This window comes from Ursus americanus, chromosome 6 (genome assembly GCF_024610735.1).
Source record: "Ursus americanus isolate L20-20 chromosome 6, mUrsAme1.1.p, whole genome shotgun sequence".
NCBI lineage: Eukaryota > Metazoa > Chordata > Mammalia > Carnivora > Ursidae > Ursus > Ursus americanus.
In genome coordinates this window covers 67715614-67737390 of record NC_142132.1, presented here as the reverse complement: position 1 = coordinate 67737390, position 21777 = coordinate 67715614, and the positions used below count along the sequence as shown (strand labels likewise).

Here is a 21777-nt window from a genome sequence, read left to right as displayed (position 1 = left end):
AGCCGAACTCAGATGCTTACCCGACTGAGCCCCCCAGGCGCCCCGACAGTTTATTTATTTTTCAGTAATCTCTATGCCCAACATGGGGCTTGAACTCAGGACAGCAAGATCCAGAGTCACGTGCTCTATTGACTAAGCCAGACGCCGCCTCTTCTCCCGAGTTCCTAGGCCCATTTTTTTTTTTCTTAAACCTATTCATGCTACATCATGTAACTTCTCTTTATTGCACGAACTTTCTCTAAAGCAGTTTTAGTGATGGGCCCTTGGGTGGCAAACTTTTACATACGCTGGCTAAGTTATGGCACAGCTCTGCCAAACCCGTATTGGTCTGAGGCCACTGGGTGCAAGGACAGTCACGAGAAATGGAGCTGTGCCCTCCCCGGCGGTTTGCTTCTGACACGTGTTCAGTGTCCATGTCACACTGTAATTCACAAGTCGGCATAAAAGTTTAGTACATGTGATAAGAATTTGCAAGTGTTAGTGAAATAGGACTGGGCTTTGTTTTTCCAAACATGTTTCCAAAAGACTGTTTTATTTTAAAACACACACAAAGTTGGACACGAATGCCTTTTTAAGTGTCGTGGTGGAGAGGATCACACAGACTGCTTACACCGGTCACCTCTTCCTCTCTGCCGAGCCCATGGGTCTCCTGTCGTATGAAGCCCGAGCAGATGGCTCTTTTCCTTCATGTTCCTGCCTGTTGGAGTAAGAGTCCTTGGATGACAGCAATTATGTGACCAAATTTCTCGTAACTGTTTGGCAATATTAAAGTTTTGCAGTTGCTGGCTTTCCTACTGGTGTCTTACAACCTAAGAGGGAAAAAAAAAGACAGCCCATAAGATGACCTTGAGTTTGTCCTTCCTCATACAGCTGTTTAAGCCTTGTGTGGTTTCACAGGCTGACAGAACACTGATGGAGACCCCTGCCCCTCCGCAGGGGAAGCAGCAGCAGTCCCCACCCCTCACACCCCCTACAGCCACCGGCAGAGCCAGGATCAGAACCCAGTCTGCTTTTGGGACTTCTGGTCTAGCATGTGCTAATACATTCATTCCCATGTTGTATTTGCCACCTGTGATTAAGAAATCAATTCCATCATCCTCACAGAATAAGGGTTTTGGGGATTGTTTCAGCTACATGCCCCTCTTACCAAACTCCAGATCGAGTTTCAAGGGTACATATTCTGAGATTTCAGACATAAGATAAACAGAAGACTGGGATTTCAACCTTCGTATTTTCTTCAACAAGAAACTAGTATTTCCACCTTCCCTACTGATGTCAACCATTCCTTTGCCTTCTACCCTTTTTCTTCAACCACTTTCTTTTACCATATGGTTTCCCCTCATCCCACCGGACATCTCCCTGAAGCTCTTCCACGCAGGTCTGACAAATGTACTGAATTAGGATCAGGTACGAGAGACCTATTTATAAGAATATCCATTCAACAATGTAGTGCTTATTCAATATATCAACAGGTAAGTTGTTATTTTTTTTTCCAAACACTGACACCCTCCCTTTCTAAAACCACCCCATCATTCCCAAGAGAAATGTTCATTACTTCCTCTGACCTCTTAGATCTCTTTCCTTACACCCACACTCTTGACTCTCTTCATACTGCAAACGAATGACCCTGCCTTTCTGAGCTGGACTATCTGCTGATAAGCTGAAGGACTGTTCTCCCAAGGGTATGCTATCAGCCCCAATTCTGAGCTCAGAAAGTCTATATGCTGTGAACACTAATCCCAACCCTTTGCCAGGGAAAGAAGGGATCCAAGAGTAGAGAGGAAGAGAATAAAGCCAAGGACTCAGATAACAGGTATTTTCTCCACGTCCACCAAGACTGGATGTGAAGGGTCCAGATCTCAGACCCTAATTAGTTATGCTAGACACTGATAATTATGTAGAAGACTGACCATGTTCTGCTGGTTGTGTTTTCTCTGCACTTTCTCCTTACCTTCCTGGAGCAAAACCTAGATGATATAAATAGTCCTGTTGATATTAAAACTCTGTTGTTCATTCTGATAAAAGTATTTGGTGCCATAACATACTTTCTTGTGTTACTATATGTGATAAACACAACGTGAAAATGTATCACATGCCACTAAACTGTACTTACCGAGCATTTCTTCTAATTTTGTCATGGCAGGTTCGTTCACATTAAATACACTGTCACTATTTCTAGGAAAAAAAGCAAAAAGTTCTTATTACATAAACTTAGGTAGGGGAAGTCGATGTTCATTATACAGTAAGACTACTCTTCTTTTCTTTTTTAAAAAGATTTTATTTATTTGACACAGAGAGAGAGAGAGCACAAGCAGGGGGAGTGGCAGGTAGAGGGAGAAGAAGCCTCCCTGATGAGCAAGAAGCTGGATGTGGGATTTGATCCCAGGGCTCGGGGATCATGACCTGAGCTGACGGCAGACGCTTCACCGACTGAGCCACCCAGGTGTCCCAAGACTACTTTTCTTTTCAAGTTTGTTTGTTTTGCAATCTCTACACCCAACATGGGACTTGAACTCATGACCCCAAGATCAAGAGTCACAGGTTCTACCAACTGAGCGAGCCAGGTGCTCCAAGACTACTTCTCAATAGTCTTCCTCAAGGTCAACTCTTTATTTATTCTGTTATGTTAGCCACCATATAGTACATCATTAGTTTTTGATGTAGTGTTTCAGGATTCATTGTTTGCATGTAACACCCAGTGCTCCATGCAATACGTGCCCTCCTTAATACCCACCCCTGGGCTAACCCATCCCCCCTTCCCCCTCCCCTCTGAAACCCTCAGTTTGTTTCCCAGAGTCCAGTCTCTCATTGTTCGTCTCCCCGTCTGATTTCCACCCCCTTCATTTTTCCCTTCCTTCTCCTAATGTCCTCCATGCTATTCCTTATGTTCCACATATAAGTGAAACCATATAATTGTCTTTCTCTGCTTGACTTATTTCACTTAGCATAATCTCCTCTGGTCCCATCCATGTTGATGCAAATGTTGGGTAATCATTCTTTCCGATGGCTGAGTAATATTCCATTGTATATATGGACCACATCTTCTTTATCCATTCATCTGTTGAAGGGCATCTCGGCTCCTTCCACAGTTTGGCTATTGTGGACAGTGCTGCTATTAACATTGGGGTGCACGTGACTCTTCTTTTTACGACATCTGTATCTTTAGGGTAAATACCCAGTAGTGCAATTGCTGGGTCATAGGGTAGCTCTATTTTTAATTTTTTGAGGAACCTCCACACTGTTTTCCAGAGTGGCTGTACCAGCTTGCATTCCCACCAACAGTGTAAGAGGGATCCCTTTTCTCCACATCCTTGCCAACATTTGTCGTTTCCTGGCTTATCACTTTTTGCCATTCTAACTGGTGTAGGATGGTATCTCAATGTGGTTTAGATTTGAATTTCCCTGATGGCTAATGATGTTGACCATTTTTTCATGTGTCTGTTAGCCGTTCGTATGTATTCCTTGGAGAAGTGTCTGTCCATGTCTTCTGCCCATTTTTTGACTGGGTTATTTGTTTTTTGGGTGTTGAGTTTGAGAAGTTCTTTATAGATCTTAGATTACCAGCCCTTTATCCGAAGTGTCATTTGCAAATATCTTCTCCCATTCCATGGGTTGCCTCTTTGTTTTGTTGACTGTTTCCTTTGCTGTGCAGAAGCTTTTTATCTTGATGAAATCCCAAACATTCATTTTTGCTTTTGTTTCCCTTGCCTTTGGAGATGTGTCTTGAAAGAAGTTGCTGTGGCCGATGTTGAAGAGGTTACTGCCTATGTTCTCCTCTAGGATTTGGATGGATTCCTGTTTCACATTGAAGTCTTTCATCCATTTAGAGTTTATCTTTATGTATGGTGTGAGAGAATGGTTGGGTTTCATTCTTCTGTATATAGCCATCCAATTTTCCCAGCACCATTTACTGAAGAGACTGTCTTTTTCCCATTGTATATGTTTTCCTGCTTTGTCGAAGATTAGTTGACCATAGAGCTGAGGGTCCATATCTGGGCACTCTATTCTGTTCCATTGGTCTATGTGTCTGTTTTTGTGCCAGTACCACTCTGTCTTGGTGAGCAGAGCTTTGTAATATAGCTTGAAATCAGGCAACGTGATGCCCCCAGCTTTTTCTTTTTCAACATTTCCTTGGTGATTCGGGGTCTTTTCTGGTTCCATACAAATTTTAGGATTGTTTGATCCAGCACTTTGAAAAATGCCACTTGTATTTTGATTGGGATGGTGCTAAAAGTACAGATTGGTCTGGGCAGCACAGACATTTTAACAATGTTTACTCTTCTGATCCATGAGCATGGAATGTTTTTCCATCTTTTTGTGTCTTCTTCAATTTCTTTCATAAGTGTTCTGTAGTTTCTAGAGTATAGATCCTTTACCTGCCTCTTTGGTTAGGTTTATCCCAGGGTATCTTATGGTTTTTGGTGCTATTGAAAATGGAATTGATTCCCTAATTTCTCTTTCTACAGTTACACTGTTCGTGTATAGAAATGCAACGATTTCTGTGCATTGATTTTGTGTCCTGTCACATTACTGAATTGCTATATGGGTTCTAGTAATTTGGGAGTGGAGTCTTTTGGGTTTTCCACATAAAGTATCATGTCATCTGCGAAGAGAGAGAATTTGACTTCTTCTTTGCTAATTTGAATACCTTTCATTTCTTTTTGTTGTCTGATTGCTGATGCTAGGACTTCTAGTACTATGTTGAACAACAGTGGCAGAAGTGGGCAACCTTGTCATGTTCCTGATCTTAAGGGAAAAGCTCTTTTCCCCATTGAGAATGATATTTGCTGTGGGCTTTCCACAGATGGTTTTTATGAAATTGAGGAATGTTTCCTCTATCCCTACACTCTGAAGAGTTTTAATCAGGAAAGGATGCTGTATTTTGTCAAATGCTTTTTTTCTGCATCAGTTGAGTGGATCATATGGTTCTTGTCTCTTCTCTTATTAACGTGTTCTGTCATACTGATTGATTTGCGAATGTTGAACCACCCTTGGATCCCAGGAATAAATCCCACCTGGTCGTGATAAGGATGATAATGTACTGTTGGATCCTATTAGCTAGGATCTTGTTGAGAATTTTGACATCCATATTCATCAGGGATACTGATCTGTAATTCTCCTTTTTGATGGGGTCTTTGCCTGGTTTTGGGATCAAGGTAATACTGGCCTCAGAGAATGAGTTTGGAAGTTTTCCTTCTGTTTCGATTTTTTGAAACAGCTTCAGGAGAATAGGTCTTATTTCTTGTTTGAATGTTTGGTAGAGTTCCCCTGGGAATCCATCAGGCTCTGGACTCTTGTTTTTTGGGAGGTTTTTGATCACTGCTTTAATTTTGTTACTGGTTATTGGTTTATTCAGATTGTCAATTTCTTCCTGGTTCAGTCTTGATAGTTTATGGGTTTCCAGGAAGGCATCCATTTTTTCCAGGTTCCTTAACTCATTGGCATATAGTTGTTTATAATAATTTCTAATAATTGGTTCTATTTCCTTGGTGTTAGTCGTGATCTCTCCCCTTTCATTCATAATTTTACTAATTTGGGTCCTTTCTCTTTTCTTTTGGATAAGTCTGGCCAGTGGTTTACTGATCTATCTTATTAATTCTTTCAAAGAATCAGCTTCTAGTTTCATTGATCTGCTCTACTGTATTTCTGGTTTCTAATTCATTGATCTCTCCTCTAATCTTATTTCTCTTCTCCTGCTTGGCTTAGGCTTTATTTGTTGTTCTTTCTCCAGTTCTTTAAGGTGTAAAGTTAGTTTGCGTATTCGGGATTTTTCTATTCTTTTGAGTGAGGCTTGGATAGCTATGCGTTTCCCCCTCAGGACCACTTTTGCAGTATCCCACAGGTTTTAGACCGATGTGTTTTCATTCTCATTGGTTTCCATAAATTGTTTAAGCTCTTCTTTGACTTCCTGGTTGATCCAAACATTCTTAAGCAGGATGGTCTTTAGCTTCCAAGTGTTTGAATTTCTTCCAATTTTTTTCTGTGATTGAGTTCCAGTTTCAAAGCATTGTGATCTGAGAATATGCAGGGAATAATCTCAATCTTTTGGTATCAGTTGAGACCTGATTTGTGACCCACTATGTGGTATATTCTGGAGAAAGTTCCACATGTGTTCAAGAAGAATGAGTATTCTGTTGTTTAAGGGTGGAATGTTCTGTATATACCTATGAAGTCCATCTGGTCCAGTGTGTCATTCAGAGCTCTTGTGTCTTTGTTGATTCTCTGCTTAGATGATCTGTCTATTGCTGAGAGTGGAGTGTTGAGGTCTTCTATTAACATATTATTATCAAGATGTTTCTTTATTTTGGTTAACAGTTGGCTTATGTAGTTGGCTGCTCCCATGTTGGGGGCATATATATTTACAATTGTTAAATCCTCTTGTTTGATAGGCCCTTTAGGAATGATATAGTATCCTTCTGTATCTCTTAACTATAGTCTTTAGCTTAAAATCTTATTTGTCTGATATGAGAATTGTTACCACAGGTTTCTTTTGAGGTCCGTTGGCATGAAAAATGGTTCTCCATCCCCTCACTTTCAGTCCGGATGTATCTTTAGGTTCAAAATGAGTCTTTTGTAGACAGCATATGGATGGGTCATGTTTTTTTATCCAATCTGCAACCCTGTGCCGTTTCATGGGAGCATTTAGGCCATTCACATTGAGTGATTATTGAAAGATATGATTTTATTATCATCATGTTGCCTGTGAAGTCCTTGTTTCTACAGATTGTCTCTGTAAATTTCTAGTCCCTATCACTCTTGGGGTCTTTCTCCTTTTATAGAACCCCCCTAATATTTCTTGCAGGGCCGGCTTGATGGTCACATATTCTTTCTGTTTTTGCCGGTCTTGGAAGCTCCTTGTCTCTCCATCCATTCTGAATGACAGCCTTGCTGGATACAGTATCCTTGGCTGCATGTTCTTCTCGTTTAGTAACCTGAATATGTCTTGCCAGCCCTTTCTGGCCTGCCAGGTCTCAGTGGACAGGTCTGATGTTATTCTGATGTTCCTCCCTCTGTACGTAAGAAATCTCCTCCCCCTCGCCGCTTTTAAGATTGTTTCCTTGGATCTAAGATTTGTGAATTGTACAATTATATGTCAGGGTGTCAGTCTGTTCTCATTGATCTTGGGAGGGGTCCTTTCTGCCTCTTGGACACAAATGTTTGTTTCCTTCCCCAGATTAGGGACGTTCTCAGCTACGATTTGCTCAAATATATCTTCTAGACCTCTCTCTCTCTACCCCCTCAGGGATCCCAATAATTCTGATATTGGAACGTTTCATTGAGTCATTAATCTCTCTCGGTTTGATCCCTTGGGCTTTAATCTGTTTTTCCCATGCTGCCTCGGTTTCCTTTTCTATCATCTTATCCTCTAGCTCACTAATTCGTTCTTCTGCCTCGTTTACCCTGGCAGTCAAGAGTATCCAGTTTAGACTGCATTTCATTCATAGCATTTTTAAGTTCGGCCAGATTCGTTCTCATTTTAGCCTTTAGAGATTCTATATTGTCGTTAATATTTTTCTCAAGCCTAGATCTTGACTTCATGTTACTCTGAAGTCTATTTCTGACATCTTGGTTATATCCATATCCATTAGTTCTATGGTAGAGGCGACGGTCTCTGATTCTTTCCTTTGTTGGGGGGGTTCCTCTTCTTAGTCTTCTGTTGGGGGTGTTTGAGGGAATGTACAGAGTTCAAATCACAGACCACGACCCAAGCAAGATGCACCTGTTTTATAGGGACCTTAGGGTTGTTGGTTTCTTGTTCTTCCAGCCTGTCTTCTGGGGGAGGGAGGCCTGCCATGCTGTTACTCAGGTAACCCTGTTTGGGCAGAGCTGTCCTGCCCCTGTGTGTGTGGGGGGGAAATGGGTTCAGTGAAAACTGGTTTTTTGGGGCTTTTGTTCTCTGGTAGCTTTCTCTGATGGCTTTCTGCGTCTCTTCTGAGAGTCAGAGCAGAAGTAACCACATCCAAACCTCTGTCTCAGAACAGAGAGATTGCAGTCTGTTCTTCACTCTCTCTCCAGGACACACTGTCTCCGTTTCTGTCTGTGCTGCTAAAAACCGCAGTCTCCTGGGTTGTGTGCCCCACAGCAGCACTCCCAGATGTCGCTCCGGGGCTGGCACATCTCTGCACTTTGTGCTTCTAAAACCGCAAGCCACCCCCGGTTCTCACACGTGCACCCGTAGCTCCAGGTTTCTGTCTGGGGGGCTGCACTAAAGTCCTTTCCCACCGCTACCGGTCTGCGAGCCTGTGCCTGGTTCCCAGCTCAGGAGGCTTCGCGCTCTGGCGTTATCTCACCTTCCTGGCACAAGTTTATGAAGGCTCCCTCCCTCTTCTGTTTATCTTCTGATATCTGCCCACAGAATCACAGCTGCCCGCTTCATAGCTCAAGACCAATGGCGGGAGATATTCTGTTTGTAGAGATCCAGATATATCTTCTTACATCTCAGGCAGATTTCATGGGTGTTCAGAATGGTTTGGTAGATATCCAGCTTAATTCAGGATACTGGTTGATACAGGGTTCCCTACTCCTCCGCCATCTTTTTTCCTCCTCAAGACCAAGTCTTTAAGTAATTGACAAGCCCATTGCTCCTGCCCTGCTTGCTGGCTTCATGCTTCCTCCTTCTGATGACATAAGAGACATACTACCAGACTCTGCCCACGAAGCTTGGTCACTCTTACATTCATTCACTCAGAAGAGGAAACAGCTAACTATCTGCACGTACACATATGTGTGTCTTTATGTATTATACATGTTTGTGTGTGTGTGTGTACATAAGTATATATACTTACGTAAGTGTATATATATATATACACACTTATATACACACACACACTCTACTTCACTTCCCAAAAATCTTTAAAATTCACCTATACATTCCAATATTAGATCAAGGCCAAAATGCTGGCCTAAAATACTTTCTTTGCTTCAATACCATTTTTATTTGTAACTACATAAAATTTGCACAGTAACTCATACTGACATAACTCATCGGGAGATGGATGAATGAAGCATGGTATCCTGTTTCAAGCGCTTTGTCTGCATTCTGTGCTCAGCGGCCGTTAGCAGGCACTGCCCCTCCAGCCCCGCGCACACAGTACTTACACTTTCTTCTTCTCTACCACACCTAGCCTCACAAAAGCTGCTAAGGCATTTTTCTGTACATCGCAAGACAAGACATCGTAACACTGCGAGGCACCTATGACAGAGGGAGAAAGAGTTAGTGGACTTCTTTTTGTTCTTAACTGCAAGAAGTCACCACCCACAGAAGTGTGACTAACCTTGATCAAGAAGCTGACTGGTGAATTTTCGAACTCCAGCCAAGTACTGTTTCTCAGTGAAGTCGTCTTCTTCTTCATTCAAGAGGTATTTGCAAATTATCTGATTTTAACAGAAAGAGTGTGGGGAACAGAAAGAGAAAAAGGTAGCCAAATACAATGCAGAAGCGACTGATGTGACCTGGTCCCCCTTGACAGAAAGCTACGGTATGTCAGAGCAGAATAAAGACTCTCCAAAGTTTGAGCACAGAAAAGCTACAGAATTCTTAGGAGGTCTCGCTGGAGCTTGTATCACTGCTTATAATTAGAAATAGAGTCTGAAATAGTACTGACATTTATTAAAATACGCTTTCTCACTTTAACGGGTTGCAAGTTGAGTGAATTACCATCAGCTTAACAGATCTTATGCTGACGCTCAGGAAGAGAGGGGCCAGATTTTGTGTAACTGCTTTTTCCCTAAAAACACCTAATAGTTTGTTAGGCCCCCAAATGCTTGATGACTTGTACTGCAGAAAGGTGCTTAGGGGCAGAAGTAGCATTTCTCAGATACCCACTCAGTGCTGGACTAGGCACAGTGTCTCTGTCATCGGTCAGAGCAGCCCTGCCAGGACGCTGGTCCTGGGGGCTGCTAACCAGTGCTCAGAGCCAGAGTCCTCTTCTGGCAAATACATACAGCCCCTCTGAGGGGCACATTCCTGCTGGGCATCTCTACCACCCCCTCTCTGTTTAACCACTCCTTAGAGCTCTGACAAACTCTTTCAGATACTTGCACTTGAACCTCTTCTTCCCCTTCTGTTAATTAGCTTTTAGTGATTTAAAATCACTGACATTATGTATCATTCCAATCTTGCATTTCCCGAGTGCCCGCAATGTGTCAAACGCCGAGCTATGAGAAAAGCCGTAAGGTACAGTATGATGGCGCTTGGTTCTGGGCATCCTGAAGCTGTTACCCTCTGGGGTCTGTAAGGGCCCCCTTTGCAGGAACAAGGTCTTCACCTGAGAGGTGACTCTTTCACCCTATTGAGCAATCTCTCTAGTTCTGCCATTCACCTGGGGAAGACACTTGACCTCCGAACCAGAAGCAAGTAGAGGGTGGGAGGATGAAGGAGAACTTGCAAAAGAGTTACATACCTGATAACATTCCACAAAAGGTTTAAAGAGACCTATTAAAAATTCTAACACGGTATTTCCTTTCTCTGTAACTAGGATGTCCCTTGTCGTCACTTGTATTGTCTCATTTTTGCAGAGCAGGTAACAGCCTTCTTCAAAGTCCTGGGAAGGGAGGGGAGAAGATAGGGTGCACCCACTAATTTAGGTTAATGGGTACGCTGCTGGTCTCAGGAACAGCAGCTATGTGCCCTCAGAATGAGAGAACACTAGCCAATTCCACAACGCTTCTAAAAGGTTCTGTTGTTAGCAGACAGAGAAGCATGTGTTCCAACACTCAAAATGTTGAACCCCAAACACAGCAAACACACAAAGGATTCAAGAGCCTTAGAAATCATGACCTGGGTGATGACTTTCTCACTTTGCACAGCCGCGTTCCTTAAATTTAAATAGGAAGTGCATAAAACAGGTCCTAAAACTATGTGGAATTATGCTTATACTCAAAAAAACTGCCGACCTCATTCTCAACGGAGTAACACCTGGGCTCCTAGGCACAGCATACAGAAACCTGACCACCTTCCGTCTATCCTGGTACACCCCCCCCCCCCCGCCAGCAAGCCGGCGGTCCAGCTCTGGGGGCCTGATCCATCACGAGCTGTCTACGCCATCAGGCAAGACCACTGCTCTCTAATCTCAAAGCAAAAGGCCCAACACATTCCAACATGTTGTTAACAGGAAAATGTGTACCGGTTGGCAAATTTTTAACAAAACAGTACTGATTTATTCACAGTGGCTCAAGGTTTAAAGAATGACTCTCTTCTCACCAAATAATCCCTACGTTACTGATTAAGCTTGACCAAGAATCAAAATAGAGCTCATCGAACTGCGAGTGTCCAAGAGTCTCGTATTTCTGCTGCATGTAGCCTTGAAGAAAGGGAAGTCAACCACGCGTGAATCCAAGCCTACACTTCCAGAACTCTCACTGTGAACACACCTGTGCTCTTTGGCTGTAAAGATTTACCTTTAGTGCGTTTCCTGGAAGGAAGATGAACTCATCTGAAAAAACAGTGAGCAGGAAGCGAAAGCAACTGTAGACATCCTCTGGAAATAAATCAATTACATCCAATTACAACACTGGTTTTTAAACTTTTAGGAAGTACAAGAAGGCCACGACTGTCCAAAACGCGTCACTCCAAAGGCATATTACTCCATGCCAGGGATGAGAACTCAGGCCCCCAAAGGAAGCTATTTGGCAATCCAAATTTTACCTAAGAGCAAACTACAGTTTAGCAGTGCCGACGGTTGCATCTGAATCACAACCAGGCCTCTACCCAGTCAGTGTGCTGCTGAGCGAGACGCTACACTTCTTAGAAGCTAGGATGCTTCACGTTCCCTGCCCACGGCTCCCTAGTAGAGAAGGAAAGGAATGAATTACTTCGATCCCTTCTCTAGTCCTACTTCCTGTTGTCTTTACCATATCTTTAGCACTAGAATATACCAGCACACAACAGAAAATACTGTCTCGTTCTCCAGACACACAGGTCTCCCTTGCCCATCGACTACAGAGGTGTCTTCATTTTTCTGACATTTTCTGCTATGAACTTTCTCATTCAAAGAATCTACAGACGTGTGGATGTGAAGCACTGCCTCCAATTTCTGGGTGGTCCCAACACTCAAGAAGACCACGCGTGTACCCCTTAGTTGTGAACGAACTCCGAGATGAGAAACCTCAGAACTAAGACCAAGATTTGAGTTTTCTGTGTCTTGAACTAAACTGACTTCTCCGGGCCCATCTCCTCATTCACAAACGAGGGCCTGGACATAGGACCTGAGGTTCCTTCCAAGGCTAAAGGTCTAAGTCTGACTTTTCCTTAGGATTATCTATGGAGCTCTGAAAAACAAAACCAAGAACATCAGTGTCTGGTCCACACTCTGGACCAACTGAATCAACATTTGGGGTGGGGCTCACCCTCCAGTAACTCCAGTGGAGCCTGGGTAGAACAGCCCTCACCCTGACAACAGCTTCCTGGGAACAAAACAGTGTTATTCATTGTTCCACTCTTCACCGCCACTAGAACATGACTGTGTCCCTAGCAGGCACTGCTGGACTGTTTACCCACCCCGCCTGCTTCTGCCACATAAAGGAGAAAGGGCCGCAGGCCAGGAGATGGAGAACTGTGCTCTAGTCCCAGACCCTTGCTTAGGACATTACGTAACTTCCTAGGCCTCCCTTTCCTTATTTATAAAAGGAGAGGTTTAGGTTAATTTCTTAGGTCCCTTCCCATTCCCAAATTTGAAGCAGACAGCCATGTACTGGGGGCACAAACCTAACTTCTTCAGAGTGGACAGGCCCCATTCTTTGCTGCTGTCTGGGCTCCACACATGTGGCTGAGCATTATAAGGCATCAAATGTTGCTCTCTATACGGAACTGAATGGCCAGTCTCTTCCAAAATTCCAGATCACATTCCCGTGAGTTACCTTTCCGGAACCCGGGGGCCATCTGCAGTGCCATAGCTATTAAGGAAGGACGGACGAAAACGTTGAGCAACTGGTTCCTATAAGCCGAGCACATGAGGAGGGTGATATGCTGGAAAATGAGTCCATCAACCACTTCGGAGTCTCCGGAGTCCACATTCAGAACCACCTGGTCTTTGACGAGGCTGGCGATGTTGGAGTGCAGGAGGATGTTGGACTGGATAACTTCTTCAGCACGTTCATTATCTACACACAGAGACAGCTCACTCAGGCGGACGGCACAGAAATGGGACCGGTCTCTGCAGGGAATCTTAGGCCTGGTGTCCAGCAATGCTAGTGAGCTGGCAGATTCCCTGTCAAGTGCCAGGGTCTAGCTCTGGGCTCTACCAACTGAAGTAATGATGCCCTATGGGAAGATATATTTTTTCTGTTTTTTTTTAAAGTAATCTCTGTGCCCAATGTGGGGCTCAAACTGATGACCCTGAGATAATGCTCTTCCAACTGAGCCAGCCAGGCGCCCCTGTGAAAGAGACTTTATAAAAGTACTATCAACTGTCTCTCTAAAGACATTTAATGCACTTTCTTATCTATCCTTCATTTGTCAGCCATTCTGAAGTATATATGAATTCCCACTCTGAAAACCAACACTTCCTCAGGAACCACGTGTATCCGAAGTATTGCAATAGCAAGTTACAGGACAAGAAAATCATATACATGTGAATTTAACAATACTAAGACAAGAAGCCTCATGATTAAAACATGCTTCACAGCATTGTCCACAATAGCTAAATTGTGGAAGGAGCCGAGATGCCCTTCAACAGATGACTGGATTAAGATGTGGTCCATATATACAATGGAATATTACTCAGCCATCAGAAAGAACGATTATCCAACATTTGCAGCAACATGGACCGGACTGGAGGAGATTATGCTAAGTGAAATAAGTCAAGCAGAGAAAGACAATTATCATATGGTTTCACTCATTTATGGAACATAAGAAATAGGAAGATCGGTAGGAGAAGGAAGGAAAGAATGAAGGGGGGGCAAACAGAAGAGGGGATAAACCATGAGAGACTATGGACTCTGGGAAACAAACCAAGGGCTTCAGAGGGGAGGGAAGTGGGGGACTGGGATAGGCCAGTGATGGGTATTAAGGGCACATACTGCATGGTGCACTGGGTATTGTACGCAAATAATGTATCATAGAACACTACATCAAAAACTAAGGATATACTGTATGGTGACTAACATAACATAATAAAAAGTTATTGTTAAAATAAAAACATACTTCATTCACTTACACACACACACACACACACTCTCTCTCTCTCCTTGCTTAGACCAATTAATTCCAACACTGCAAGAATATTGCTTTGCAACTTTGCTGGTGAACAAGGGCGACCCAAGAGGCGCTCCCCCAGCACCAGGCTTCCCTGAGCACAGAGGGATGCTGAGGAGATTTTCTGGTTTTCCCACATCAGAGAAAACTAAACAACTGGGCCCATGACAGATCCTGGTAACTCACTACACTGACGCTACACTAGCCTGGACATAGCCAAGGAGTTAGAACTACAGAGGCATAATGAAGACATGGTGATATTTAACATTCTTGACAAGGGAGATCATTTTACTGCTACCCTGGGCCCAAGCGCTGGCTGCCGGGCTCCAGTAACCAGGTGCACCGCTCCACGTGGGCAACGAGGGCTGCCAATAATTCTGGGAGGGGGCAACGGAGGGCTGTGGCTTTCCTTCTGGGCTCACATGCCTTGTGAGCTTGCTTAAGGTCATGATATAATCTGTGATACATGTTATATACATAACAGAACATGGTATGGCATGAAGACACATTTACTGTAAAGAGCTCTAGCTATGAAAACGCTTGGAAGTATGGGATAAGCCAAGTAAAGAAGAAAAAAGGAACTGGATTTGGAAAAGTACTGAATCACTTTCCACGATTCTGTTACTTAGATACCAACAGGCTCTCTCCCCAGGATCACTGGAGTTATTTTAATTGCCGAACAGAGACTCTTAGCGGTGAACTGGCCACCTATTTATCCCACCTTGGAAAAGCAAAACGCGTAGAAAGAGGTGCCTGTGTTCTTACATGCTCCTGGGCCAACAGGAGTTAGCACTGTAACTATTCTCTTTTCAGGATTTTCCACCTGAATCACACTCAACATGTCCTTTGCCTCCCACGAGACTGAAAATACTGGGACACGTGTCAGATTCATCTTCATTTCCCTATTGATGACCACCATCCAATTCGATAGCCCCTTCCTCTAGCAGCTCTGCCTAAACATCTCGTAGCTCCTCCCTGACTCTGCCACGGCCTCCGGTCCAGGCTCCTGCCCTTCTCACTGAGGCCGAGCAGCCTTCTGGCCCATCTCCCTGCCTCCGATACCCTCTCCCAGCTCTGGCCCATCTTTTAAAACTGACAGGGGCTGTTTTCTGTGGTTGTTTTCAGTCATGCTTCCCTGCTTAAAATCTGCTCCTACGTTAGCAATCCCTCGCCCGCTCATCTTCCTGAACGGCTCCTACCTTTCCATCAAGATGGAACTTGACGTCAAAAGTCACTTCTATGAAACCCTCCTGAGCAGGGGCCCTTCCCTACACAGTACTCTCAGCAACCCTCTGTGGTCTGTCCATAGCTTTTTTTTTTTTAAAAGATTTTATTTATTTATTTGAAAGAGAGAGAGAGAGCACACACATGAGCAGAGGGAGAGGGAGAGGCAGACTCCCCGCTGAGCAGGGAACCCCACGCGGGGCTCAATCCCAGAACCCTGAGATCATGACCTGAGACGAAGGCAGATGCTTAACCGACTGAGCCCCCCAGGCGCCCCGTCCATAGCTCTCTGTGTTTACTTCACTGGACCCTCGTCACCAATCACGCACCCTGCCTTCCACGAGCCAGGAGAAGCTGCAGCACAGGGCTGCGGCTTGTTTCTCTTTGTATCCCTGGCCGTTCCCAGCATCGACTAGACTCAAGAGGTTTCATGAGTGAACAGCAGGTAGTTCACTATAAATCTCTCATCACACAAGTCCTGCATACGTACCGGACCAAGTGAGAAAGCCTCCGAAGGCCTGGGCTAAGCCTTTGAGCCATAAAGTCTTCTCCACCAGAGCGTCAAAGTCCATGGACGGCCGGTTCTGAAGCAGGACAGCAACTGTCAGGGCCCAGGGGCTCAGAACCAGGTTTTGAACCTGCAGAAGCTCCATTTTATAGGCAACTTCAGTGACAAAGGCATGCACATCCTCCGACTGTCTCTGAGGAATATACCTACAGAGAAGAACAGAGAAGAACAAATGACAGCTCTGCTACCCACACTAATGTGAAGGGGGGGGGTGGGAGAAGACAGACCCCTGGGAAGGTTTCTCTTACTTTCTGCCAAGTGAATTCTCTCAGGTCACAATGCCAGAATATACCTTTACTTTACTAGAGTGAAACCTGTCCACCTGTCTCTACGGTACACTCTTGAGAGGTGACAAAACGCACGCAAGTGGACCGAGTCTTAGTCTTCCTGGTTCCAGGCAAAAAAAAATGCTGCTGCTTTATAAACAGATCTATCACTGCTCTGAAAATGGAGGCCTGCCCCAGTAGCCGGAACTACTCGGTCCTCTCCAAGTCCACCGTGCTTTGAACACCCGTCTCCCAGAACACGCTTACCAGGTTACGCGGTCACCGCTCACGTCTGTGCTGGATGGGCTATACAGTTTGCCTGGCTGCTACACTGCCCTTCTGAGCAGCTCAAGGTTACCTGCCAAGTACTGCCACGATCCTCGCCTGACAGATTCTTCAGGCACGGATCACCAAACGTGGACTCGGATGGTACCAGGAGCTGGTTTGGAGCTGGATGAAGCAGGCGTACGCTCAGGACCCAAAGCAACCACACAGGAAGGGAGCTTCACGTGAAAGCTAGGGCCAATCCTAATAACAACCGGCTAGCCCGATCTGAGAACTAGAGGTGGAAAGCCCGTGGCAGCAAAAAGCAACATCTGCTTGAGAGCTGCTGAAGCTGCTAGTGACGTTCACTGGTGGCCACGGGCCCACTGGCGCTACACACGAATTATGAATGACGTCGTCCCGGGAAGCCTGGCTGAGCAGGTGGTTTCTGTCTCCCTTACTTCCCCAGGGGTATTTCTCCAAATTAAGAAAACCCAAGTGCGTATCTGTACCTGCGTCCTGAAAGAACCTAATACATTTCTGTGCCCATAAAACTACAACCTTCTTGGGGCACCTGGGTGGCCCAGTCGGTTAAGCATCTGACTCTTGGTTTCAGCTCAGGTCATGATCTCAGTGTCGTGGGATCGAGCTCCGCACTGGGCTCTGTGCTCAGCGCGGAGTCTGCTTGTCCCTCTCCCTTTGCTTCTCACCCCCACCCTCTGAGACTCTCTTTTTCTCTCTCAAATAAATAAATAAATAAAATCTTAAAAAAACAAAACAAAATAAAACTGTAATCTTGAGGACAGGGACCCACTCCCATTCATTATTATCATATAATCCCTTCTAGGATCAAAAATAATACTCACCACATACTTTGGCTGACCTGCCAATAGTGTTCCCCCCAACACAGAATGGGTAGGGTGGTGTGCATAGCACAGGTAGGAGGGTACTGATTCCCCTGAGAAGAACGAGCAGCACGGTCTGACTCCGTGTATTTGACATATATCACATTGTGATATAGCGAGCAGCTAACTGTTTTCTTTGACAATTCTCTTCTTAAAAAATTTTTTTTAAATTTTCAAGTAATCTCCACACCCAGTTGGGGCTCAAACTCACAACCCCGAGATCGAGAGTCGCACACTCCACTTGACTGAGCCAGCCAGGCGCCCTGCAAACAGAATTCTTTAACTGAAGCTTTCTGCTTCCCTGATATGTGATCTCAGAAAACCAAGTTTCAGTCCTAGAAGGGGTCAGTCAACTCAAGAATCACGACCACACTTCCCGATGTTCATCCTTATTTCTATGTCAATTACGAAAACACAGGTCTGGCACCTTGGGACCAAGTTATATGGGCTCCGACTCATCCTCCCAGCTGCCAGAGAGCGAAGTGACACAGGGTCTCCAAAGTATATGTGGATATTTCCAAAATTCTCAGAGAGAATCTTCCTGGCTTTCAACAATCCCTAATAACAGAGGAAATGAAACATAGAAGAGTAAGTTCAGAAAGAAGTTGGTGTATAAACCAGCATTTATCTAAATTCAAGTAAAAGCAAGTCTGGTTCTCCTTTACGTACGGTTGTAGATTCTTTCGGCTTAGGAACCCCTAGAAGCTCATACACGTAAAGCGTTTCTTCCAATATCTTATCGTAACTGATGCTAATTGGAACAAGGTAGGTATCAAAAACTTCTCTTTTAAAAAATGGTTCCATCACAATATTCAGAAGACCTGTCAACAGGAAGAAATGGTTTTCTGTATGTAGTGAAATGTGGAGCAAACACGGATACAAAACAGGAAGATCCTGAAGTGTACATTAAATCTTAAGCCCGTAAATATAAACAGTTACAACTTAAAGAAACAGTTACACTTATAAAGAAAATATATCTTGCAAAAAAAAAAGTGTCAAGCTGTATTTAGCAGCTATGATGACACCACACTTTCTGGGTTTGTATTCTTCTTTCAGTCTCTAAAGGACCTACCAAATTTCGGAGTCAATGTCTTGGAAGAGCGACTTCTTGTCCCTTCGAGGAAAAATTCAACAGGAGCATAACCATTCTTTAAAGAGAAAACACAAACAAAACAAAACAAACACAAAACCCATTGCCTACTCTCAAAGTGAGAAATGCTTCTTTTGATTCCTTTCCCCAAGCTGCTCCCCCACCCCCACCGGCCTTCTGAGCAAACACTGCGCACAGCGCACTCAAGCAAGAGGGCCGCACAGGGTAAACGGACCATGGAGGTCATGCACATTCCTTCAGGGGGACGAGCAGCGAAGCGGGCCATTCGGGAGTGAAGAATTTAAGATCCTACGGCAAGCTCAAGCTCGAGTGGAGAGGAAATGCAGCTTGAAAGTATTCGGAAATTATCTGCCTTTACCCGCAACATGGTCTTCACATATTCAGAGAACACGGCCCAGTAGAGTTTATTGCCACCAAAGGTGCGCCGCATGAAAAAGGCACCCGACATCCGCAGCAGCTCCCCGACCATCTTCATGCCCAGGAAGTCTAAACAATAAATAAAGAAGGGGTTCATCTTTATTTGCGGATCTTGAAACTTCTATAAATACCTAACCTCACATTCTGTTAAGAAAGTTTGCATGTATGGAAGATACCGCTATGATACTGCTAATCATACTTCCCGAGCTGAAACCACGTGAGAAGGGACGTCTAATAGAATTACGGGAGAGAAAGGACAGTGTGGGCAGGCCCACCGGGCGGCTACCACGTGCGCCCCCACGCACCTCCGCATTTACAACCAGACCGGCAACAGACGGGGCCACAGCAGGCAAGGTGACAAGCTCTGTCACATCACCATGCCGAGTTCTTTAGGAGTGCTGCTGCTTGATGACAGACCGGCACGTGTCTTCCATGCTGGCCACCTGGCCAGCCCAACTCTCACCTTTTTCACCCATGAGGTACAAGTATCAGCCTTCTTTTAGTGGCACAGATTAAATAAAGCAAGTGTGGGATGCTTTATTCTACCAGGGGTTTTAAAACCCTCCTTTTTTTCCATTTTCCTTAATTTTCAAAGAACTTCCTTACGCATCTGTACAGATGAAACTGCTTTTAAAGTACTTAAGTCCCTGGCAATTTTTACCTTACTGTTTACTGCATTTATTAACCAAGGTGTATGCCTGAATCCCAACTTTTTCAGCCCCCTCCAAAGGGAGAAGATAAACAATGATTTGCCTTAGCAATCCTGCTTTTTGGAATCAGTCCTACAGAAATAAAAGCACCAGTAGGAGAATATATGCAACCACAAAACTACCAAATTACAGTATACCTACCCTGCTGAATATTGTAATGTTAGACATGAAGTTGGGCCTTGATCTTACACTGTATACAAAATTAACTCGAAATGGATCAAAGGCCTACACGTAAGACCTAAAACTATAAAATTCTTAGAAGAAAACATAGAGGTAAAACTTCATGACATTAAATGTGGCAACGATTTCTTGGACAGGACACCGAAAGCACAGAGAACAAAAGAAGCTGACAGGGGCGCCTGGGTGGCTCAGTCGTTAAGCGTCTGCCTTCAGCTCAGGGCGTGATCCCAGGGTCCTGGGATCGAGCCCCGTGTCGGGCTCCCTACTCCGTTGGGAGCCTGCTTCTTCCTCTCCCACTCCCCCTGCTTGTGTTCCCTCTCTCACTGGCTGTCTCTCTGTCACATAAATAAAAATAAAATCTTAAAAAAAAAAAAAAGAAACTGATGAAGAAATTGGGCTACATCACAATGAAAAGTTCTGTGCATCAAAGGATCCATTGATAGAGTGCAAAGTCAACTTTGGGAGAAATTTAATGGGAGAAGGGAAAAAATATTTGCAGATCATGTATCTGATAAGGGGTTATTATCCAGAATATATAAAGAACCCCTACAACTCAAGAGAAACAACAACAAAAAACAACCCAATTCAAAAATGGGCAAAGGACTTGAATAGACATTTTTCCAAAAAAGATACAGAAATGGCCACAAGTACATGAAAAGATGATCAACATTGCTAGTCATCAGAGAAATGCAAATCAAAAGCACACTGAGATACCACATCCTACCATCAGGATGGCCACTATTAAAAAAACAAAAACAAAACCACAAGAAAATAAGTGTTGGATGCAGAGAAACTAGACCCTCGTGTACTACGCTGGTGGGATGTGAAATGGCACAGCCGCTAGGGAAGACAATACAGTGGTCCTCAAAAAAATTAAAAATAAAATTAGCATACAACCCAGCAATTCTACTTCTGGGTGTATACCTGGAAGAATTTAAAGCAGAGACTCAGACAGGTATTTGCACACCTATGTTCATAGCAGCATTATTCATAATAGCCAAACGGTGGAAGCAAGCGAAGCTTCCACGGACAGAACAATGGATAAACGACGTGTGCTCTACACGTCCGATCAAACAGGACTCGGCCTTTAGGAATAGGAAGAAAATTCTGAAACATGGTGCAACATGAATGGACCTTGAGGACATGATGCTGAGTGAAGGAAACCAGTCACTAAAGGACAAATCCTGTAGGATTCCACTCATACGAGGTATCTAGAGGAGCCAAATTCCTAGAGACAGAAAGTCGAATGCTGGTGGCCAGTGGCCGGGGGGAGAGTAGGGTGAGCAGTTAGTGTTGAGTGGGGACAGAATTTCAGGTCTGCAAGAGGAAAAGCAGGTGGAGTTCTGTGGATGGCAGACGGTGAGGGATGCACAACGGTGTGAATGTACTTAACACCACTGAACTATAGGCTTAAAGGGGGTTACGGCAGTAAATGTTATGCTTTCTGTATCTTACCATAATTAAAAATATGTAAAAGAAAAAAGTTGTATCTATTCACTGACCTTAGAGATAAACACTGATAAATTATCAATTAAGAAAAGCAAAGGCAGGTCATACATAAAGGCGGTATCTCATTTTTCAAGCCTAAACCAAACCCCCATGTGCACATATCCTTGTTTCCGTCTGTACTGAGGCACAGCACGGAGAGACCTAATCCCGACTATCGAACACCAGGGTCAATGGTAGAAGGGAGAGGGGATTTGCATCCTCTTCTTCAAGTACCTCAGCACTGTTAAAATCATTTCAATGAATATTGTCATTTTTATAATTAAAACAAAAGAGGAGAAGAACAATACATACCCATTCCTGCGGCTATGACTGGTACCGGTAGATCATAGTTGTATAAAAGAAAAGACAGCATCAGAAAGTCAATGTAACTTCGATGACTGGGCAGCAGGACAACTGGGTGCTCCTGGATGGCTCGTTGTAGCTTTAAAA

General features: G+C 44.1%; 1 protein-coding gene across 2 annotated transcripts in view; it reads right to left on the bottom strand.

The window, feature by feature from the left end:
- Positions 1–513: 513 nt before the first annotated feature.
- GNPAT (glyceronephosphate O-acyltransferase) overlaps positions 514–21777 on the bottom strand; it is a 39624-nt gene continuing 18360 nt past the window's right edge. For both annotated transcript variants that reach the window (XM_045783249.2, XM_087863117.1), the window contains 13 exons: positions 21640–21769; positions 18891–19018; positions 18494–18569; positions 18091–18242; positions 17849–17979; positions 15909–16132; positions 12859–13101; positions 11401–11480; positions 10404–10544; positions 9276–9375; positions 9100–9193; positions 2114–2175; positions 514–809 (listed from right to left, as the gene is read on the bottom strand). In XM_045783249.2, coding sequence (XP_045639205.1) covers positions 766–809; positions 2114–2175; positions 9100–9193; positions 9276–9375; positions 10404–10544; positions 11401–11480; positions 12859–13101; positions 15909–16132; positions 17849–17979; positions 18091–18242; positions 18494–18569; positions 18891–19018; positions 21640–21769 — 1605 coding nt within the window. In that variant the 3' untranslated portion in view covers positions 514–765. The remainder of the gene's footprint in view (positions 810–2113; positions 2176–9099; positions 9194–9275; positions 9376–10403; positions 10545–11400; positions 11481–12858; positions 13102–15908; positions 16133–17848; positions 17980–18090; positions 18243–18493; positions 18570–18890; positions 19019–21639; positions 21770–21777) is intronic.